Genomic DNA, 22843 nt, shown 5'->3' on the forward strand with positions numbered 1-22843 from the left:
TCTTCATGTAAAAATACACTGGAAACCAGAAATACAGTGTGTTAGAGATGGTAGTTTCTGTGTCTGTCTACAAGCAAAATTTGACCTGCTCAATTAAAAAATTCGCATTACCCTGAATGTGAAAATATGAACGAAAACAGTTAAATCAGAATCATCTTTTGTTTTCTAGGAAACATATTTTCTAGGTAGCATAGGAAGTGACAGTGTCATATTTTAGTTGTCTAGTAGCCTTTTTACAATTCAAAGAGCATTGTATAATGATAGACCTAAACTTACTGGCTCGGATACTGAACTTTTCTTTAAATTCACCTCTCAAACCTCACCGAGGGCGACTTTGGGCACAGAGACACAGTTATATATCTTCAAACTCTTTATTCTTTTAATTGAACTTCTCACTGACATTTAAAAAAAAAACTAAATAATATTCACACACTTTATTACTACTTCAAATAGGGTTAGGGTGCCACTTTTCAATAGACATGTTGTACATCTACACACTCTTGGTAATGATTAATTTTTACTAAAATTTCTTGCTAGTTATATTACATATATTTTATCTGTTATCAAGGTTTCCACATTTCATTTTAAACACCTCAAACATTTCTACCAGGATTATGAGTTATGACTGTTTTGAGGGTTATGAATTTAAAGCGCTGTTCTGATCTTGTTGCCTAGGCAACCAACCAGCAACCAATCAGAATCACTTATTAAATGCTTCACAACAAAGGCCATCATTTTTTTAAGAGAAGAATGCGACAGCAGAGCATACGATTGCCCTTGTGCGTCTCGACTTGTATTTTAGCGTTTTTGCGTGTGTAGATTATTTATTTGAAAACAATAATAAAATCATTAACATAGTGTATATTTAAACAATATCTTATTTATTGGAACTACGAATTTAGTTGGAGGAAGCTAAGTGCCAATGAATTGCCAGCGGTTTTTTTTCGCAACGTTATTTCGCAGTATCGGGAAGTGCATAGCCCCATTGGTAAGAATAAATTAAGCATCGTCGACCAGCTCTCAGAACAACGATTTCAAACTCATCGTTATTAGCCATTTACGATTTATTGCGTGTACTCGTATATTGGCGCGGCGCATATGCAGCAACGATTTCGGCCGAGAACTCCTCTTTCCAAGCGATTACGTACACGCGTAAAGCGTATTATTAATTTGTGAATTACGGATCGAAAGTTTTGCATACAATCAGGCACGCGCAGGTTTTTTTTCATTTATAGGACCAGAAAAAGCGCTGTAAAGCTGCGAAATACGCGCAGGTAGCGGTTTGGCAATATTTTTATTAGCAGCGGGTATATTAGGCAGACTTTCGCACGGTTTAATTAAATTTTGTGAAAAAAGTAATTATCGTAATGACCTATATATAGCGCCAATAAAAATTTTAATTGATTTATATTGATTTCCATTTTGCACCACACACACAGCCTTTTCGGTGATCCCCGATTACGCGCATGGTCGTAAATCGATGTGGCTATGCAACTATAAAGATTTTACAGCTCTTTTTGTCTTCGAGCAGTACCGCAAGAGCAATAGCTCGTGACTAATCCCCCGGACGAACTTGACACTCTATTTTTTTTTTTTTTTGCCTGAAGCTTCTCGTCGTCCCGACCTACATAGGCCCAGAAATTGCTCACTCGTCGTCTACCCAGAATCCGAAGCCTCTGCAACAAATTAGCCCATTAGCAGAACAGCGAGTGAGTTAGTGGGAGCTTTCGCAATTGTTTACAGGCTGTATTATAACGAGGCGGCGGCGAACAATAAACGATATTTCTCGGCGCTCGTCGCGCGATTTTTCTTCTTCATGGCAGTCGCACAAAGCGCAGGACAACAGCTACGTCTGAGGAATTTTCCAATTTATCAAATATACCGGCGTCGGCGATAGGTCGCGCGCGGACAGACCGAGCTCGCGACGACATCGATCATATACATTCATATACATATACACATCGGCGATGAGCCTCTCGCGCGCATCAGCCGCATTCCGCAATTATCGGCATTGCGACCTCGCGTCACGTTTTGGCTTTCCATCAATCACCGGACTGCCGCCACCGACGCCGCGACTCTTTTGTTTTGAAACTATAAATTGCCCACGTGTATCGCTTAGTGTCAACTATGCGAGAGGAAACCCAGTCTCTCAGACTCTTATCCTCCGGTCGCGACGTTAGCGCACGTATAAGAGCTCGGCGGACGAGTGAATCGAGTGGGGAGGACGAAGACTTTTTACGTACTAGGGTAGTCGTTAACGAGCTGACTGATGCGCGCGATTTTCCACGGATTAACGCGCGAATTCGCGCTGCCGCAATCGCACTCGTCTGTCATTAAAGTCTCTCACTTGGCTTTATACTCTTTCTCGAAAACGCGCGCCGGCGATAAATTCGGTTTAGTGCCCGAGATATTGTAATGCGCGATTCCACGATCATTATGACGCTGCGCGTCGTTACGAGCGATTACTTTGCCATAATCCGTAACGTTTTTATTTTTCGCTAAACTTTTGCCGGCTATACGTGATTATAAGTCAAGAAAGGAGCCGTGTACGCGATGAAAAATGTCGTATCATATTTCAAGGGTCAGCCGTCGTGTATATATAACTGTGGAATACGGAATCTACCACACGTCTCGCGGTGTGATGTGTAGATGTGTGCAGTACCGTTGCGTGCCGCGCGATAATATTCTCATAACTATTATAGAGAATGCCGGCGTTATTATTACACTTGAGCGTCTTCGCCGTGGCTCTCTGTCTTTGGAGCCTCGTTATACGGAGTTGGCGCAACGCGCTTTACGCAAACGGCCGCTGCATCACCTACTCGTGTGCAGAGATAAGTGTATAAGCCAGTGCGAAGTACACTTTTGTTATTAGTATAGTTTAATTTAATATATTTTATTAAAGTTTATTCTGTTTCTGTATTATACATGTGGAATGTTATCCGCCATCAACTTTATCCGTACCCTGATTTTTAATCCAGTCGTCGACAAAACTTGGACTGTCTTTTTCTAGAGCTGTCACCGCTTTTCTGACGTTTCTGAGAGTGTGCTTTTTGCAGACGTACGACTTGCTGAATTGCTGAAGACAAAGACCGTAAGTTTTATGCTTTAATTGAATGAAACATTTACTTCTAGATATGAGGTATAGTGAGTTTATTCAAAATATACGCACTTTGCAAAAAATACCCTTTTTTCGAGGTAGTATAGTGGGGCACTTTTGTTCATAATTTTCGCGCGTCATTATGTTATAATGTACGTATATATTGGAAATATGTTGATAAAAGTACTTATAAAATATAACAGCCTGATGATGTGATTGAATTGCATTCTTATCTTGCGGAGTTCCTTATCCTGAAACCACACATTTAAAATGTACACACGTATTATTATAATTTGTAATATACTTACTCTTGAGTACTATCAGGTTCTATTTACGATAAGATCCGCACTCTAAACAAAATAACAGAATATTATAATTAGTAACGTTTTTAAACGATTTCGATTATTATATGTGTATGATAAGTTTTAAATAGTTACAGTTCTGTGATCGGCTAGAACAGTCGATATGACGACTGAAATCAACACTCCGATGACAAACATATGAACAACACCTAATGTTTTGCATAGCTACTATGTGACACAAAAAGCAAGAATTCCAAAAGCACTACTATCTTGTTTTTTTTTCAACAATAAAACATTAAAAGGTTTAAACAAGTTGCATAACAAACAAGCAAGATATTTACTCCTCTTTTCAATTCACATACCAAGTTCAACGAAATTTTGAAGGAATTGTTTTCCCACTGCATCTATCGGAGCCCGATTTCCAACGCAACGAAAAACACACAATAATTCATTATCGCACTCGTAATCATCCTCTTTAATCCGCTCGAGTCTCATACGCTTTCTCTCTCTCTCTCTCTCTCTCTCTCTCTCTCTTTCTCTCTCTCCCGCTCACTCTTGCCCCTTTCTCTGCGGCGAACATCGCTTCTCTCTGCGTAAATACACCTTACACTGCCATCATCATCGCGTTCCTGAATTATTTATGCCATGTTAATGCATGCGCCGCCGCCACCGCCGCGGCCGTTTCGCTCGCCGGATCCGCTTGGCGCTCGTGTTTTTATTTCGCCGCTTTTTCTCCGATTCCTCGTCATAAACTGTGTGTCGAAAACGCTGTATATTATTGCGGCATTTTTCTTCAGAGCGGAGAGCGAGGGATCCGGACAAAAAAAGTCGCGCGTTCGCTCGCTCGCTCGCAGATGGAAACATCATCTTCTCGAGCGTTGCGATCGATTTGGCAAGAATGTCCGCGTGTATTGTGGAAAATGCCGGAGCAGCTGCAGCATATGACGCTCGAGTTGGGAAACTCCGCCGCGAATACAGCGCGCGAGTATTGCGAATTTGTCGGCGTAATGTATGCAAACAAATGTTGCGCTCGACACGACTCATTGCGGCTTATTAATTATTTCGGCGCTGCGATGAGTTGGATAGATAGCATGAGTGTGTTTGTTCACTCGAATCTCCTGCGTGGACCGAGAGGAACGAATGCGGGTAAAAAAATCCCGTGTTTATTTGATATAGGAAAACAGACCGTTCGCGCACGCGCATTACAGCTCGAACTCGTTCAGTCTATAATTGGAATAAATAATTAGCTAAATAAACTCCCTGCGCGCATCCGATTATTCAATCGCGCGCGTATAGCCGCAGCTTCATTATAGCCAGAAAAGCGCGTGTACGTACGGTGCTAAAACAAATCGGCTGCGTTATCGATTGCGCAACGCACAGCGATTCTCCCACAATCGCTGTATTGCAATACACATATGGCTTCTACGATAATTCTAACGCACAATAACGACGGAAAATATCACGCAGCGCTTGTTTATCGTCCAGGAGAGTGAATATATTATTCAGCCGGCCGCTTTAAAGAGGAAAATTAATTCCTTTTGTGCTTGCGCGTATGGCCGTTTGGCTTTTGTAATCGATGCCGCGCGCGGAGTAGCTGCGAGAGAGCGTCATTTTCATAGCCGGCCGCGCGAATAATCGCTAGTGAGGGAGATCTGTACGCGGTGTTGCTGCTGCTGCTGGACTCGCTCCGTGTGCGTTTTGTGGTCGAGTATGGAGCTTGTGAGAAATCGCTGGCTGCGAATTGCGACTATGGGAATGGAAAAGGTTTTTTGCGAGCGCTGCGTCCTTTGAATTTGAGCTTTAGGACATACTTTGATCGGGAATTGGAATGGGAGATTTTTTAATGTTGTGATTATACGGGATAAGTACTCCTGATGGAGTTATTGGTTCAAAAAGGAGGCTCGTCAAGCTGTTGGACTCGTCTGATGACGTGATAAGAACTGGAAACTAGGATAAAGAATCGGCATTTCAATCGCTCTTCGCCGCGGGAACCTATATATTATCATAAGACGCACGATACTTGTATTATGCGTATGTTTTACAGCTCGTCGTAAACAAGTCTTCTTAATGTAGACGCGCGTTTAATTTTTCTCAACAAAATTAATAAATACGTTATTTATTCATGATATATGTATAGTCAAATAGTGTATTAATAATATTTTACGCTCGGCTACGAGGTCGTAAATTTTTTCATTCATTCTGACGCCATCCATGAAAATTCCGAAACGATGTCCCGCATATTTATGACCCGTTATCATCTTGTAAAAGAAATTTATCGCGGTTATGAAAATCTATACTATCTGGAGGATAAAAATTGTAATAATGGACTGAATCGTACTAAAAGAATCGTAAAATCAATATGGGGTTTGAATAGGGAAAATTGCTTTTTCAACAAGTTAATTCTCAGCCAACCATCTAAATCAACCTTTTAAACTCCCGAAAACTCAGAATTTGGACTAAAATCGAGTAGTCTTGCACATGTACAGCATTAAAATGTAAAGCAAGTGCAGGGATATAAATTTAACAACATCTTCGCGAAGAAAGGTTTTCCTCGTAAAATCGTTTGAAACGATTAAATATACCGAATTACACATAAAGATCGCCAAAATTTCATCAGCACTACAAATGATAAAATCCAAGCTCACTTTGCTCCAAATAAACCAATCGTCATAAACAGCGCTACGACCTCGGCATCGGCATATCCTTAAAAGCCCAATCCCTCGTGAGCCACTTGTATAATACGGCCATTTATTAGACCGCTCAATCGTCGGCCGCGGCATTTGTCACCTCCGCGCCGGCTAATGTATACTTTGCACTCCGCGGGAGCGACGCATCTTGCGTAAAATACGACTTCCTTATACGCTCGTGGCCGCACGCGTGCGACTCCGATCGTCCTTAATTGGCCGGCTCCCGTCGGTAAAAGCGTGCGCGAGGCATTAAATTCGTCACTGCTGCTTCCTAAAACGCTTTCGCTAAGTGATGTCTGCTCTGACGTAACGTGGGTCCTTTTGTCTCGCTTGTTTGTATTGCGGCGGTGTGCCGTTATTTTTTCCGCCGTATGTTCTTTAATATCGAGTAATTTTACGGGGTGTGGGTTAGTCAATGCTGTTATAGCTTCAAGCGCGCGCTTTTCGAGGTTTTTGGAAACGGATTAGTGGGACGCGTTCTCAGGCATCTCTCTCTCTCTCTCTCTCTCTCTCTCTCTCTCTCTCTCTCTCTCTCTCTCTCTCTCTCTCTCTCTCTCTCTCTCTCTCTCTCTCTCTCTCTTGGTATCTGGCTCAAGGAGCTCATAACGCGAGCTCGACTTTCAGAAAAATATGATATTTCGATATCATCCTCGGTAATTAGCGATTTCTCTGAATTCGAGCCATTGTTTGCGCGTTTTGCACAACCCAACGTTAATAACACTACGACGCGTGGTACCAAAGACGCGATTGCATTAGCGCGTAAGGTGCAGCGCGACAAATCGATGTCAGGTCTGTAAAAAAAAACAAACATCTGGAAAATTGAGTCGGAAGCTCGCTCATGAATTTTCCAACAAAGAGCTGCTCGAACCAGTTTCCCTTATTCCGCGGCAATATGTTGCTACAGTCGAGACAATTAGTCTCCAGCTAAGGATAACGCGACGTCAACCAGCCCTCAATCAAGTTCCGATCGATACAGTGGTTCGGCTAATGCATCCTTAATCCACGCAGCTATTGCGATAAGGCGGCTTCCCTTGCTGAAAAAATCTCCTGAAATTGATATTGCGCAGCCGTAGAGCGATATAACAGGTTTATTACAATATGCTAATGTTTGCCCGGCGAACATTAGCCGTAAACTATAACTTTTTTAGCAAATTATATAATAACAAGCGTCGGGTATCGAGTTCATCGCTATTTCTATCTGGGTGTAGGTAAAATCGCAACGGGAGAAATTCTAGATAGACCACACGTTTCGCAATTCACACAACTGTTGTAATGATAAAATTTACTTCGAATTATTATAATGACACGAGGCTGATTCGGCTCTCTGAATCATCGATCGCGCTAAAAACCAAAACAATTTAACAACTATCGCTTTTCGAAATTCATTATCTCCATTATATTCGCACCGAAAAATCATCGCGCGCACATCGCACAATCTTGTCAAAACGATTAGAGCGCGCGCGCGACCAGAAAAAGCTCGAAAACAAAAGGGAAAAAATCCCCGGTAATTTTCGCTATTCCGCAACGTACAGCACAGGCCGTTGCACAACCGATCATCGCGTGCTTATGACATTGGATCGCGGGATCACTTTCCTTTCCTGATACGCGCTCTCGCGCGAGATCGTTATGGCTGTATATGAAGATGCGCTGCGCGGCGTAAGTATCGCCGGCGCCGTAAATATTTGCGTGCGACTATTCATCTTTACCGATTCGAGCGTTATGCGATCATCGTTTTCAATTGCGATGAATTATTTCCTATTTATTTGCATAGAGAAATGCGCCGACTCGATGCGTTTTATTTTATCTCGTGAATCACGCGGGAGAAACGCTCAAGTATGCGCAAAGAAAAATCGACGAATTTGTTAAAACCATAAATTTGTTTTTCACTCGGACTGTCATAAAGATAAACGTGTTTTTCTCAAGCATGACTCATGTACATCGTTCGGTGGAATGCGCGGCACGATCTCTTTTAAAGCATTTGGCGTATTTAATTTTCAAATGAATTTCGAGGAAAAGTCTTGTTCGGATCGAACGGTCGCCTAAAACGCGATGCCCATGATTAATTCCAAGATAATGCCGACTCTAGCACCCAGTGATTAAGCTTACATGGAGTCCCGTCGCGGCAATTATTTCGGTTCATCGGCTTAATTGCCCTAACAATTCCAAAGGGGAAGATCGCAATCTGCAGTTAAGCGGGACGATCGGATTAGCAGCTGTATCCGTTATAAGGATACCGATTAGTCCCGGAGAATATGGTCCTGCCTCGCCAGACCGGAATGCACCACCCTAACTTCGGCTCATCTCTTATTAAGCATACCTTGCATTGCAACGTTGTCGCTGAAAATAGAAGAGACTTTTTTCACATTTATCGTCGAAAACGGTGACCTAATCTTATCGTCGATCTTCGCGCACACAAAGATCGGTAATTAACAAAGTGCCTCTTTCTCTAGATATCGATAGGAAGATCGGAAAAATCGGCGTCACAAAGGACGGCCGACTGCAAACATAAAGTCCCAGCTCTCTGCGGCGTAATAACGGTAACATCTCTCAACGAAATTACATAAACGCACGCAAGAGATTATCCGCGACGCAGCTATCGTCTTCATCTACGCAGAGCCTCATTCATGCCGGCGATCGATTCGCGAAGCTCGCACTCACCCCGGCGGTCGATGCGTGCAACCGAGATCGGATTGCTCGTGCAGTGTAGTGCGGCAAAATCGTTCTCATGTTGGATTAGGATCGGATGGATGCGCTGGTAAATCTTGCAGATATTACAGACGTCTGTCTCGATGCAAATAAAGGAGAGAACAGGGAGAAGAAAGTGTGGATAATTGAAAAATGGTTTACGCAACGGGCCACCGCTACCAATGGAAGGTGGCTTCGTCTATCCTGAATCACATCGATCCGTAAAGCGAAAATTTCGGTCACTCCGAAAAAAACTCTATAAATTTTCATTCCATCACCGCGCTCGCGGTATTTCTCAAGGGGTTAGTCGGCTCGACAAAGACCACGACTCGCGCGCCTCCTCCCGCCCCTGCAGAAATATCCACACAATATGTATAACTCAAGAATGACAAACGTCGCAAACGCCGGCTTCATTAATCGCCGTTGGAATCCGCGCGTCGCGCTCGCAAACCTCTTCTCTCTTGCACACATCCATAAACCGCGACGCTATACGCGCGGGCGGTGCATAATGGAAGTCGTCGCTTAATGAGCCATTAGAATAAATTACTCGCGGCCGTTAATAATCGCGCGGCTCCGCGTTCGCTCACAAAGTGCGTTCACCGATAATTGACTAAGGGTTATTTTCTATAAGCTGCCGCGACGAGAGACGGAGGTGATAGGTGTGTGGTAAGGACGCGAGCGATTGGCTGATTGAATTGTTTTTGCTGGCGGAGGATTTATCGAGTGCGTATAATGGCTCTGCTGTGCACGCGCGGGGGGAGGTTGATATATCTAGGCCTGCTATAAATTTCAGCCAATCGAGGATGAGTCGAGGGATTTTTTATTTACCTTGCGCAGAGTCGCGAGGCTGCAGTGGAGAGATTTTACTATTAATGAGAAGGCTGATTGAGAGCAGAGAGCTTGCAACACCAGGCGCTTTATAAAATTAGAAGAAAATCGAGTTGATTGAGCGAATGAACGGATGTGTATACTGCGAGATTCTGACAACTATAAATCAATCATTTTTGCAGCGCCGCGACGCACGACACATTAACTCAAATGCAAATCCATCAGCGAGCATGATACCTCAACGACACCTGCAGCGGCGAATGACAGCACCTTCCCCGCGGTATCCTTGTCTTAATATCGAAATCGTATAAAAGACTTATCATCCTCATCTCCGCCGGACACGACGGTCGTTCGCCATTCGCACGAATATTGGCAAACTCGAGTGGCGTTGGTGGCAACGATGGCGTTACGAGATTTACCGAGCCGCAGCTCATTTGAATTTGAAATTTTCATCGAGCTCGGGGGAAGAAGACGCTATCGTACACGCGCGGCGCACCGTGAGAATCGCACAGGAGAGACGGTTGACAGTTTTGCGGAGACGCGATGTTATGAGTAATGTTGTGAGCCGAGCCGATGCGCGACTTATTGTTTCGTGTAGACAACCGAGTGGCGTTTGATTTTTTCTTGAATTCCATTGTTTGCCCCTTCAGTTTGTGCAGTCGAGTGAAAAGTGATCAGCTATTAAGCCCGCGAGAATAGAAGAAACGGATCGGCGGTCTCGCATACTAATGCAAATAGAGACAGCAAGTAGCCTTAATTGAATCCTCGAATCGTCCCTTCGTCGCGCAGAGGCAACCTTTCCCCAGATCGAGCTGCATTGGGGAGCTGCAGTTGCCGGAAATCGCGCCGCGACGACGAAGCCGAAGCTTCTTCGGCGAAGAATTTTTGCTCCTGCTCGTTATCCCCGAGCCCCGTCTATCTTCGTCGGCAAATACGAGCGTTATCTCGGCGGCCGGTCGACAGGTGCGCTGCGCCGGCGCCGTCCAAGGATTTAGATTTCGCCGAGCGCGCGCGAACTGTTACGTGCAACCGAGGGGCGCGTGGCTGCAGCCGCGATTTATCGCGATGCGATTGTGAAAGCGCTCCTACTGCCGCCGCTGCTGCTACGATGCGCCGGAGGAGAAGAGCAGATGCTGATGAGGAGCTGCGACGGGGGAAGATGCGGAAGTGCCCTCGTATATAATACGGGTAGTTATTTTGTGCTACAATATAATGCATTCTCTCAGACCTACGGGAGAGAAAAGCGGTCGGTCTTGCCGTACTCGCCAGTTACCACTTAGCTCGATATAGGATTTTCTCACGCGTTTAACACACTCGTGGAAACTTTATCAAGATGCGTCGAGATTGTGTCGTTCTAAATCCAGCGGATCAAATCCGAAAATCCTTGCATAACACCCCCCATCAACCCGGGGGCGACACGACAGCGTATACACTCCGAGGATAAATCCGCCATAGCACGTGGCTCTATACGCATTAACTAAAACAGCTTCGTCCCAGGCTATCTACGGCTCGCAGCTCATCCAGTCACGTACACACAATGCACGCGCGCGATTAAATAATGCTATTTTTCCGAAAAATACCCGCGAACTATTGCAGTGGAGAGACTCGCGGTGACACAATCGAGCGTATGCACGCGGCGCGCTGATTCGTATCTGCACCTGGCGGCGATCATTAGGACGACCATAATCGCCTGCTCCTTGGGACCCTCGGGGAGTCGCGGAAACGCAGGCGCATTAAAGCCGCCGTTTTAATCGCTCGATTGTCCGTACGTGCGCGACGCGGATTTTGCTGATGTTGCACCCTCGAGTGTCCGCAAGGCCTTTTACAAGAATTTTCATCGTTAAATCTGGTGCAGGATGAGTCGCTGAAAGAAACGAATTATACAGAAGTCTCCCGCGGAATGATAAATCTGCTTTATGTAGTTCAGGTGTTATTCCTTGCAGCGGAGACTTACCCTTGGGGCTTTCTCTCTCCTCTCTCGCTGCTGTTTATGGCCAATTGGAGATACGAGATTAGCGCTAAATAATTTACGATATGGAATTGTGTCTCGTTTGCCGCGCGCGCGACGAGTTTGCGTAATTCCGTATGCGGGATTTTCAATGCGCGCTATGAAGAGTACTATTGCTCTGTGATTATAAACAATTCCGCGCTTGATTGCGTGGTTTCTGCTTCACTAAGAGAGAAGAAATTAAAAGTTCCTCCGAGAGAAATTAGTAGCATACATCAGTATTTTGGCAGACGGCTATCGTAGTTTTGCAATTCTTTGCGTTTATCATTGCTGACAAGCGCACAAGAGACTTGGACATTGTCTACTTTCGACAAGCTCTGCGGTGCTTGGATCCCAAACACTTTCTCTCGCGTAATAAAAGGTTCCGAGATCGTTGTTCAATACTTCGCTCGATTAATTTACAACTTATAAATTATCCGCTGAAAAATTAAAAATCCTGTAAACAAAATACTCGTGCATGCATTATCGAGAACAATAGGTTTCAATCACGCGAACAGTTTCATGAAGACTTCAACGTCCATTTCTAATATTCATAATTCATAATTCCAGCGAGTCGTGCAAAACGTCAACAAATAAATCAATAAAAGTCAGGCGCAATTGAAAGGTTCCACAACTGGAGAATAACAGCAGCTGCTGGCGAACAGTCGTCCAAAATTTATTACAACATTTTGCGTAAAATTTCGCTTCAACAATTGACTCACAGCGGGTACGAAGTTTTACTCTCCAACGCACTGAGAAATCCATACTCGCACGAGAGCGAAAAAGGTAACCCGTGCGCACTCCGACGGTGAACGGCGGAAGGTTCTCTCCAAAGAATCGCCGCAGGCGCGCTCCAGTCGCGACTCTGCGTGTCTACATGTCTCGAAAAATATACATTCACTCGACAAATCGATTTGTTTTTTAGAAAAATATCATAGTTTACAATGTAATTTGTACTAATCTACTACTGCGTGTTTACACTTTTAAAGCACACCGTAATCACAATCGGGCTCCTGCGATTTCGCAGTGCAATTTCGCAGTAGAAAAATATTTACAGCTCGGTACCTAATGTGCAATATCGATCGCGACACACAAAAATATTCGCATCTCATATATGCGCGTCGCTCGCGATCGCGCGTAGAAAAATAACGGCGTGTTTATTATAAAAACATGCAACCGGCTTTGCAATCGGCATATCGATCGGCACTAGAGTTCCTTTGGCATATAAGACGCGGGAAAAACAAATAATACACACTGTCGGACAGTGAAATTTGTCTAACGCCACACCACTCGATCCACGAAAGCGATAATGAATTCAGCTAGAAGCGTCGTTCTTGAAGTGTCGCACGTAATGGTCAACGACGGTGAATAGCCTCTCTGTCTTCTCCGGCGTCAAGTCGTACAGCTTCTCCGTGTTGAATTCGTCCTTCGTTTTGTTCATCTCTAATTAAAAGGAAACGAATGAGAAATGTTGTTACGCTAGAAGAGGATACCGAGAGAATGGCTCGTAAAAGCCGTGCACCTACCCAACTCGACGGCTCGACCCTCGTCGATGAAGATGACCTGCAGCACCATGAGCGCGCCGAAGAGGCCGAAAAGGCCGTTTCGTCGGAGCTCGTCCTTGAACCAGCCCGGCCGAGCGAGGGCCCCGAGGTCGCGCTCGGGAGCGTCGAGCCTGCGAAGGTCGTGCAGCAGAAAGCGCTCGTACGTGCCGATGAGCTCGTCCGTGTCGCGCTCGAGGACCTCCGACCTCGCCGACGAGTACAGGAAGTAAGTGAAGTCGAACGCCGGTGACGAGTGCCTCGCCACCTGTGTACGTACATTCGGGTTTTATTGCCAATCGTCTTTGTTCTTTTCACTCATAATTATAGATGCCTGTGAGATACTTCGTTACTGCCATGTATGCGGATGGGTTGCGAAATGGACAAGGAGTTATGGATTTTCAGCGTAATTGCGGAGGGTACTTAAATCCTCGTTGACCTACTTTTTTCGGTAGACTGATCGGAGGAGTACATGACATGGGAACACCTTGGGGTTTTGGACCGCTATTAAATCGAGTGAATATCGATTTCTCGATCGTAAGTGTATCTAACGATCTCTTACAAAACGCTCACCCACCTGAAAGTCGACGAATTTGACGCGCACGACCTTGCCCTCGGCATCGTGCAAAAACATGATGTTATTGTTCCAGGTGTCGCCGTGCGTGATGACCCAAAAGCGCTGCTCGTCCTCCGGCCTCGGCCTGAGCAGCTGCCTCATACTCTCGGCCACCTTGTCTTGGTAGCTCCGGAGGAACTCGATGGCGCGTTCCACCCTTCCGGTGCGAGGTTCGATTGACTCCAAGCTCTTGAGAGCGAAATCCACGCCGCTCTCGAAGAACGAGCCGATCGACTCCTCGGTGTCCGTGGGGAAGATGTTCTCGCAGAGCGGCGCCACCAGCTCTGCGAAACGATCCGGCGAGCTGAGCTTTAGGTGGAGCGACGAGGCGTGCATCGATGCTAACGTCTGCAAGTTTCATCGAACACGTCTGACATAGTTCGTCTATTTCTACTGACTGAGCAAAAATCCTCATTCCCGGCACAACGATAAACGTTTATTTTTAGAAATCCTATGCACTGACGCGTCAGCGCTAGTGCTTTTATCTCGTGATTTATTTCCAACGCTTTTGCGCGGCTAAACTTCTCGTTAAAGAAAATCTCGCTATGAAATTCAAATTTGCTCTCGAGTTTTTTACGGCATTCGAGCACGGCTGACTTCGACGTTACAAACTGGTATTTTCTCTGAGATCATTTTTTATACCTGTACGACTGCTGAACAGTGCTCCAAGTCGAGGAGCTTGCGCCTTTCGCAGATGGAGAAATCCCGGTCTCCCAAGTCCTCCATGATTATCTCGCGTGGTTGTGCTAGAATGCAGTCTGGACCGAAGGGCCCAAGTAGCGGAAGGAGCTTTTCATAGAAATACGACTCGATGCGAAAAAGGTTGCTGTTGCGGGTGATCTTGGCCAGCTGCATGTTGCACAACAGCATTTTTCGCATAAAGGACTTTTTGTAAGCTGTAAAGAACAGAATTTCAACCATAAACTTAGATATAGTGCAAAATAAAGCCTCACTGATTCACATAACACGTCTGATCTTTCGATACTAACGACTTCCATTTCCTCGTCTTCCTATGATTTTTGTTCTAAGTACTATCGACATATAGTTCTCTCCTGCTTTAGTCCCAGGTTCCTCTCTAGCATCCAGAATGACCAGATTTTCGTCGTTTTCATACTTCCTTATCAGCGGCTGATACTGTTCGATAATTTCTGCAAAAAAGAGCCGCGGTCATAACTGCACTTAATATACATAATACTGGAGATATTGTCTTATTGATTTTTTTAAGCTTTTAATAATAATTAAAAAAGTCTATGAAGCATTGGAAAAATATACCAAGCAAATTGTATAGGCTAACACTCGAAGAAAAACAAACAGAACAAAAATTAATTTTTTCAACGCAAGTCGCAGTATACCAGCCCACCATTTATAAAAGTGAAATTCTGCAAGCAAGAAGATTTTAATGCAAAAATTTGAGCAATTTCTGCAACTATTTGGTGCAACCATTTGAATCGAGATTAAGAAAAACAAAGTAAATCTTTTTGTTTACGGCTTTGTTTTGAAAGCTTTTATTTTGTCTTCTAAGCAAACAAATTGCATCGGTGCCTCTATTACTTCACAAAATAATCGGGGTCCATTCGTGATTTCACGTCCACCGTAAGTTTTCATAATTTTGGATTTAATGTCCTTTTAATCGTAACGTATGTGGTTGAATACGTTTGTTAATATAATACGTTCACAGAAAGAAATTATGAAAGAATGCCTTGATAGTAAAAATGAACTCCCGATCGTGCTGTGCGAAGTGGGCCAATGTGAGATTTCGTACATAAAAATTATTTTTTTAACTTTGACACCCATAACTTTGTTATATCAATGATAGACAATTCAAATGAAACTTACATTGAGAAGAAAAGCATTTCAGTAGCAAGCGTGGCAATGATAGTTTCATTCATCACAATGTACAAAACAATGTTAGCAGATTTAAAGGATTTAATGTGGTGGAATCATGCAGCTCGATATGTGATAATCAACCAAAATGAAGATGAAGATTGTCAGTCAGCTCTCTCTCTCTCTCTATTCTCGACGTAACTTGGAATTTCAGTATCGTTTAAGCGATTTATCTGTTTAGCAGATCACCCGACCATACCATCGTATACACCTTTTTTCTATATTCAAAGTTAGCTCCAAGTTTTTGAACGGCGTTAGAAGTTAAGGTAGTTCACCAGCTGCAGTGGTGCTCAATTAGGATTTTTATTAGAAAATTCCTTTCTTAAGATAATATACAGTGTTATCTAATGTCAAAACCTTACAATTCACAGTATCAAACATTAGAATGGCGATATAAATTGTTTAGAGTATAAAATACTCTCAAAACTTGTAAGAAGGTGGAACGCTGCACACCTATATAGATATACTGATAGCATGGGATGAAAACTTTGAATTGCATCTTAAAAAAAGCCTCGTTTGCCTTATCCAACTTTTTCTCGATGATTTGTATTGCTATTTTACACCATAAGCTAGTTTTTTAAATATTCTAAGAAAACTTGCTTCTCAATTCAACTAAACGTCCTCAAAAATCGGACTCGGTATAGGCTTCCCATGTTAAAATACAAAATTTCAAGGTTCAATATCTCTAAAAATAATGTCGCTTGAGGGGTAAAAAAATACCACGTTATAGAGGACACTTAATTGAATATGTAAACAAAGTTTGAGGATTTGTTGAGGAAGTTTATCCTAAGAAAATAAATATTCCGGTGAACTACCTTAATCAAACTATAGAAAAACACTGGACACTATTGCAACACCTGTACAGGCCAATGAATATTACCACAAATGATATGAATAGTGAACTTTTATCCAACCTATTCTTCAATAAAATGTAAAATTTAAATAGCCATGATATAAAAACTGTATATAAACCAACTCTAATGAACGAATATTATTAATAAGTTTGACAGATTCGTTGGTATTTCCGCGAGTTTGATTCGCATAATTCTCAATCATTTAAACGCAACTGCGATCGTTAAACGAGCCGATGTTTACACCGACATAGACGACTACGGACAGGAATTAGGACTCGTCGAAGACGTGCTATCAAGTACGATAGACTGACTTTGCCATGGTGCTGTACATGATACGTAATTACTGGAATATCCAAGCGTACCTCTTCTATACGGAAGCAGTACACATCGTGTCGTTAAAGGATTCAGCAAAATAGAAACACAAATTCCTTGGTTTTTTCACCTTGAAGGGTTTGATAGTTTTCGTCATCAATACCCTCCTAACAGTCATCTGTTTGAAATACTTGTTAAAACAATCAGCGACAAAAGCAACCTTAGACTTTTTGAGGATGTTCACTAGCACTGCAATACTTGTTCTAATATTAATAATTTTTGGAATCAGCATTTTCGTACAAAGCACTTTAACATCAATTTTCATTGTTTCTCACAGAAAAAAAAATCCATAGAGACTCTTGAGGATTTGACAAAATTGAAATACATACAAATTTTCGGACTTTCAACTTACAAAAGCATGCTTCGCTCGGACGATATTCGTGAGCATTATACCACTCTGAGTGATAACAATAAATGCATTAGCTTGCTTATGAGAGAACCAAAAGTCGTATGCATTGTAGCGAAGAGTTACTTGAGATATTCGATCAGAAAAAACAACCGCATCTACGTATCGCAGATCAGAATTGATGCCCAAAATCAAACAGATCTTGTCGAACATAGCGGAAGGAGGATTCCCAAAGCATAAACGATCTGATGATCGAAGCGTGGCTTTTGTTTGCCGCTTGGACTGTGGCAGCTTTGGTATGCCTACTCAAAATAACAGCAGTCCGATTGAAGAAGCCTGTTGCAGAATTCGTTAGAACGATCCGCAAGATCGTCAAGCGCTCGTAATGAAAAAGTCACTTGGGTCTAAAAATATACGTTTGCAAATTCAAACAAGCTCACATCATCGCCGCGTTCGGCTCACGCACTTCGCACAAAGCACACAGCTCGGCGCATACGTGTATATAGCTAACAAGCGTAATGGAGGAGAAGAAAATAGTAGGAGGTGGTGTGTATGATAAGCGCGCGCGGAGGCTCGCGCGTCTGCGTAGCGTCCGCCGGCAATGGCCGTAATACCCAGTGACATAGTGTACTGCGCGGCTGGCCCAAGGCCTCCTCTCCGAGCGCGCGACTCTCCCTCCTCCACTCTTGAGAGCGCCAACTGTAACGCGTGCCGCACGTGTGGATGCACGCGGCTCGATACGCTATAATGAGGAGGAACTGCCGCTGGAGCTTCGAGATGTCGAGTGAGGATCGCCGACTTTTCGCGTTCCGAAACGTAGCGGACCCTATTGAAATGAAACATCTCTGTGCCGAACTGGATGCAGCCGCGTTCAAATTATTTGCGAAATGCGGGGTTTCAAGCAGTCGGATATAGCCCAAGAGCAATAACGTTCATTCGAGCGCTGAGAGACGTGTCATTTTCTAAAATACGATGGACATTACTCACTCGGCGATTCTACTAGAATTAAATTACCAGCGCGACATTGGAAATCGATGAGAAAAAAAGATCCAAAAACAGCAGCAGCGCAGGTCCAGAAAAAAGCCCATTCCGACGCATCGCGAGGCGCATTAACGAAGGTAGTTTCGCGCAAGGTCGAGCCCGCTCGCGCTCGGCCATTCGTTATCCGCGGCTCGGTTGCGCGCGTATCTCGCTGTATTTATAGCGGGAGCACCGCGACATTGAACGCACTCGCCTAGTCGTAGACGCGCTGCACTAGTTTGCCGCGAACTATCAGCGCAAGAGGCGCCGCAAAAATGATCGCGCGACGCCGAGAGACAATGGCGCGCGGAGTGAGTAAGAGAGAGAGAGAGAGAGAGAGACACGTGCGCGCAGCCTCGCGACTCGCGACACGTGTCCGTAATCATGATGCGGAGATCGTCTCGTTTGATCGATCGAGGAAAATTACTCTCCGCGCTTCTCGTGTCGCTGATTAGCATGTGCGCGCTGGTGATGGAAGGGCGCGAGAAAGGTGTGATTGGATTTTCGACGCGAATTCGCTAGAGGAAAAAGAGGCATTGAAAATAAGCTAGAGTAATTACGGGATGACATAACGCTCGCAACGTCAGCTCGCGGTGACAAAGATGCTGTGCATATTTCATCTCGAACTGAGACCGTGAATGAAAGCCGATGATTGAGTAGAAATTTCATGCTAGACACAGCGAACTAATGAATCGGTATTATGATTTAATTTACGCGGCTCACAGTGCAACGAGATAGGTGGCATTCGACGGGCCGGCACAATGCGACGTATTGATTGAGATACTCCGCACCGACGTTTCAATCGTAAAAATAAAATATTGCTCAGCTCCGCGGCGCGCAGAACAATGGCTTTTTCTACGAAACCCCGGCGCACTTGACGCGTCCGATAAGGATCTATCTCCATTCAGATGGGCTGCAATAATAATAAATTCGAAAATAAAATATGATTCATATCCTCGGCGCTTGCATTGACGATGCAGCGTGATGTGGGTCCCTGATGCGTTTCTTATTACAGCGAGTGCAATATCAATTTCGAAAACGATGAAAGCGGTGCGATTGTTGGCGTATTTCTCAATGAGCCGCGATCCTTTGAAAGCGCTCGCCTAATATGGATTTGCACGGAAGTGACGAACTGCATTAGGATAATGAGGATAGGAGATAGCGAGAGCGACTTTTGCCGCGCAGAGGCGGCGTTAATTATGCATGCGGATTAATTTCGGAAAATTGAGGTAAATTGAAAAATTTAAATGAAAAGCGAGACAAAGCGAGGACTCGCGGCTCGACTGGCTCTCCAAAGCAGCTCGACTAATTGAAACTTGTTGAGCTAGTCCAAATAAAGCAGCTGAACGCGGGAAGGAAAAAAGTAGCGCAAGTGCAAGCAAACAGAAATAGAAGACAAGTGCATGGCCACCGGCGGCGGCGACGGCGGCGGCGGCGGCGAGTGTATAAGCAAGCAGACTCACTCTTGGTGTAGCCGTACTACGCGGTCGCACACACTGGCAAACTGGCTGAAAGCGAGCTGAAAGAGAAGTGAGTGAGTGAGAGAGAGCGAGAGAGAGAGAGAGAGAGAGAGAGAGAGAGAGAGAGAGAGAGAGAGAGAGAGTGAGTAAGTGAGTGAGAGACAGAGAGGAGTATATATAAATACGTGAACGGACGAACGAACGGCTGCAGGCTAGTAGTCGAGGCTCTGGCGCGTACCTGACACACTTCGTCGCTCCATATTTTCTGCGGCGCGTCGCTAGAGATAGTTGCTCGCGGCGGCTGTGGCGCTGCGGCTCTACTACTAGACGACCGACCGGCGACCGGCGCTCCGCGCTTTATGCCGCCTCGCGTCACAGGGGGGCGACAATTAATTCCGACGACGACGTTGCTGCTGCTGCTGCTGCTGCAGCCGCTCCGCAAGCAAATCCATCCGATTGTGTAGCCCGCGCGCCGCACCTACTACGCGTCAGTTCGATATCTTGCCGCGAGTTGGGCGAGTAGCTACATTTTATTGCGCCGCTGCTGCGCTTCCGTCCTCCTACTCTACTATGAATCTCTCCTACCACTGCAGCTGCTGCTGCTACTTCTAACATTTTTTCTTTCCGCGATGACGAGCGATTAGCTGCATGCACGTGGCAGGAAGAGGATGACGCTGGTCAGCGGCGTTGGCTCTTTCCTCGGCACCTCTCATCCACCCCGTCCTGCACCTCAACTCGGAGGACTCTCGAGCATGCAGGAATTTACCCGTGCCGTTGCGCAATTCGAGCTTTAAAAATCCTCTGACGTATCGGCCTACCGCGGTGCATTGAACTTACTAGCGACTGAACTATAAGTCTAATGTCAAGTCTGCCGATCGTTGAACTTCGCACGTACTCACAACTACAACGATGAAGTTGCTGATAACGCAATTTTCAAAATGTTATGCAGATCGCGAGCCGCGATAAGGAGCCTCACGTGACTCATTTCGCGCACTAATGCTTTTGCGCAGCACTCATCGTTAGAAAATTATTTGAGATGCTTTGACTTTGACGGCGACGAATTTTATTACTCTTGCTAGTTTTGGTTTCGTTAGAATCAATCAGCTCGCTTCAAGGAATAGGAAGTTATGCAATGATTCGTCAACGTAATGACCAAGCATAGATAGAGCCGACCATTTTTCCGCTAATCAATATTGGCTCGAGAGAGAGAGAGAGAGAGAGAGAGAGAGAGAGAGAGAGACACGTGGCCGTGTGCAATCCACTAGACATATGTCCGAGGCAAGGACTCTCGTAATCTTCAATGTCAATATTGATAATCGTAGTTTTCTAGCCAATGCATTTTTCCTCTGCGCTCTGCAGTTATAGCGAACTGAGTCTCCGCTTCCTCCTCAGCGACGTGCGCGATAACACCTGGAGCTCAAAAATTGTCTTTCTGATTAGAAATTGATTAACCCGCGAGCTGGCATATTGGTGTTTTATTCGTAGTTAGATCGATTTCAAATGCGTTTCGAGCAGATTCTAAAAATACTGCACATCGCTTCTGAGAAATCAATACTATACTCGAGCGGCATGAATTTATGTTTCGAGTGTTTACAATTATCCAAGGTAGTAGCCGCGCGGAGTCCATAAACACAGTATCAGTAATGGAAATCATGATACTTGAATTGTCACTTCTTCAATCGTCATTTGCATATGAATATTTTCACGCTTATTAACGATTGCATGCCGAGTATGCAGAGTTGTAGCATTCTAGTAAAAACATAAACATAAATTTTAGCTTCATAAGACAATTTCCACGAGTTCGCGCATAAATCCACGTCTGGACATTAGAAAGATCGATCCGGGCAAACATAAAATTTCCAACTCCTTAAATCACTCCCCCGCTCATTATCTCAAAGTCCTCGTCCATTATTCGCGTCGATACAGCCAATATCCCATAACTTTCTCGGCTATCCATCAATCAAACTTCTCTTCTTCTACGCGCGGCGTTTCTTCATTCGTCTCAAGGTGTATAGAATACACATCTGCTGGGCCGGCCGCTTGAATCGCTTGAGCGACGATCGAGTGAGAGGAGAATGCACGATTTAACTCTCGTTTAATAGCCGTTTGTGTGTGCACACAGAGACGCGTGTACGTGTGCACGGTGTATTGCCTCCCTCCTCTGCAGCCAAAGAACACAGGAGAGAAGAGCCACGTATCCGCTTTCGACATATCTGCTTAAGGTAAAAGCGGCGAGCATTGTTCCGATCTTTATATATATATATATATACGCTTGCAATCGCTAATGCAAGACGGTAGCATCCTTATGTTTTTGCGCGGAAGAACGTATGGACGAATGTAAGGGGAATGGCTAGTTGCTCGAGAGACAGAGCGAGATCATTACGTAATGCGGTATACGAGAGCGTTTCATGGTAGCTGGAGTCAGGGTTTTATTCTTTTGAGCTAATTCAAAATATTTTGACTGGCAAGATCAGATCTTTATCAAAATCTTCGACGTTATTCTGGAATGTCTAAAAAATTATACGATTTATTATTCGGATAGGTACGTGGATTACCTATTTCATAATCGTACTAAAAATCTAACGCGCAAGCGATTACTCTTCTAACGAACGAGAAACCGAATCAACAAGTCGAGTAGTGAAAGATAAAATATGCAAAAACTAAAGTGTTTAACTAACGCTTGGCAATGAACTTTTCTAGTCGCGCATTTCTTATCGAGCTTCCCATTTTTTTGCAATTCGCGTCGGAACACAAGTGCAAGGAAACAAAGTCAATGACTGATAATTGCCGATCTTACAGTTGTAACGTTCTAAAACGTGACCTTCTGTTAGCTTAATAGATCAACGACTTCGCTCGTTGCAATCGATGATTAAAATTAAAATAGAAAAGTCGAGTGATTTCCTAGAAGGAATGTTACCGGAATCCATATCGTACGTTGACTTTAAATTTTCTTATGACGATATGAGAATTGTGTTGTCCAACTAATTTTAAAAATGTGGATCGCGGTGGAATTACATGACGGCTTCGTTACTCCGCAATGCGAAATGCAATATTGCGAGTATACACAAGGGCAAGCCTGAATGATAACGATTCATCACGTTTGTCTATATAAAGTTAACTCTTTTGACCTAGACACCGTTTGTCAGTTGAAACTTCATTGGTGA

At 44.3% G+C, this 22843-nt stretch overlaps 1 protein-coding gene across 5 annotated transcripts; it reads right to left on the reverse strand.

Moving 5' to 3' along the window:
• Window positions 1-12204: 12204 nt before the first annotated feature.
• LOC100678478 lies at window positions 12205-20244 on the reverse strand. Of its 5 annotated transcripts, XM_016989656.3 has the most exons (7): window positions 19875-19998; window positions 19683-19738; window positions 14733-14891; window positions 14386-14639; window positions 13705-14091; window positions 13113-13395; window positions 12205-13029 (listed from the first exon to the last, which is right to left on the reverse strand). In XM_016989656.3, the coding sequence occupies exons 3-7, from the start codon at window positions 14782-14784 to the stop codon at window positions 12902-12904; spliced, it is 1104 nt and encodes a 367-aa protein (XP_016845145.1). In that variant the 5' UTR covers window positions 14785-14891; window positions 19683-19738; window positions 19875-19998; the 3' UTR covers window positions 12205-12901. The 5 variants fall into 5 exon arrangements, with proteins under 5 accessions (XP_016845145.1, XP_003428059.1, XP_031782082.1 ...); XM_003428011.5 differs by lacking the exon at window positions 19683-19738 and having other exon boundaries at window positions 19918-20244; XM_031926222.2 differs by lacking the exon at window positions 19683-19738 and having other exon boundaries at window positions 19865-20191.
• Window positions 20245-22843: the final 2599 nt, after the last annotated feature.

Source organism: Nasonia vitripennis, chromosome 3, assembly GCF_009193385.2.
Source record: "Nasonia vitripennis strain AsymCx chromosome 3, Nvit_psr_1.1, whole genome shotgun sequence".
Classification (NCBI taxonomy): domain Eukaryota; kingdom Metazoa; phylum Arthropoda; class Insecta; order Hymenoptera; family Pteromalidae; genus Nasonia; species Nasonia vitripennis.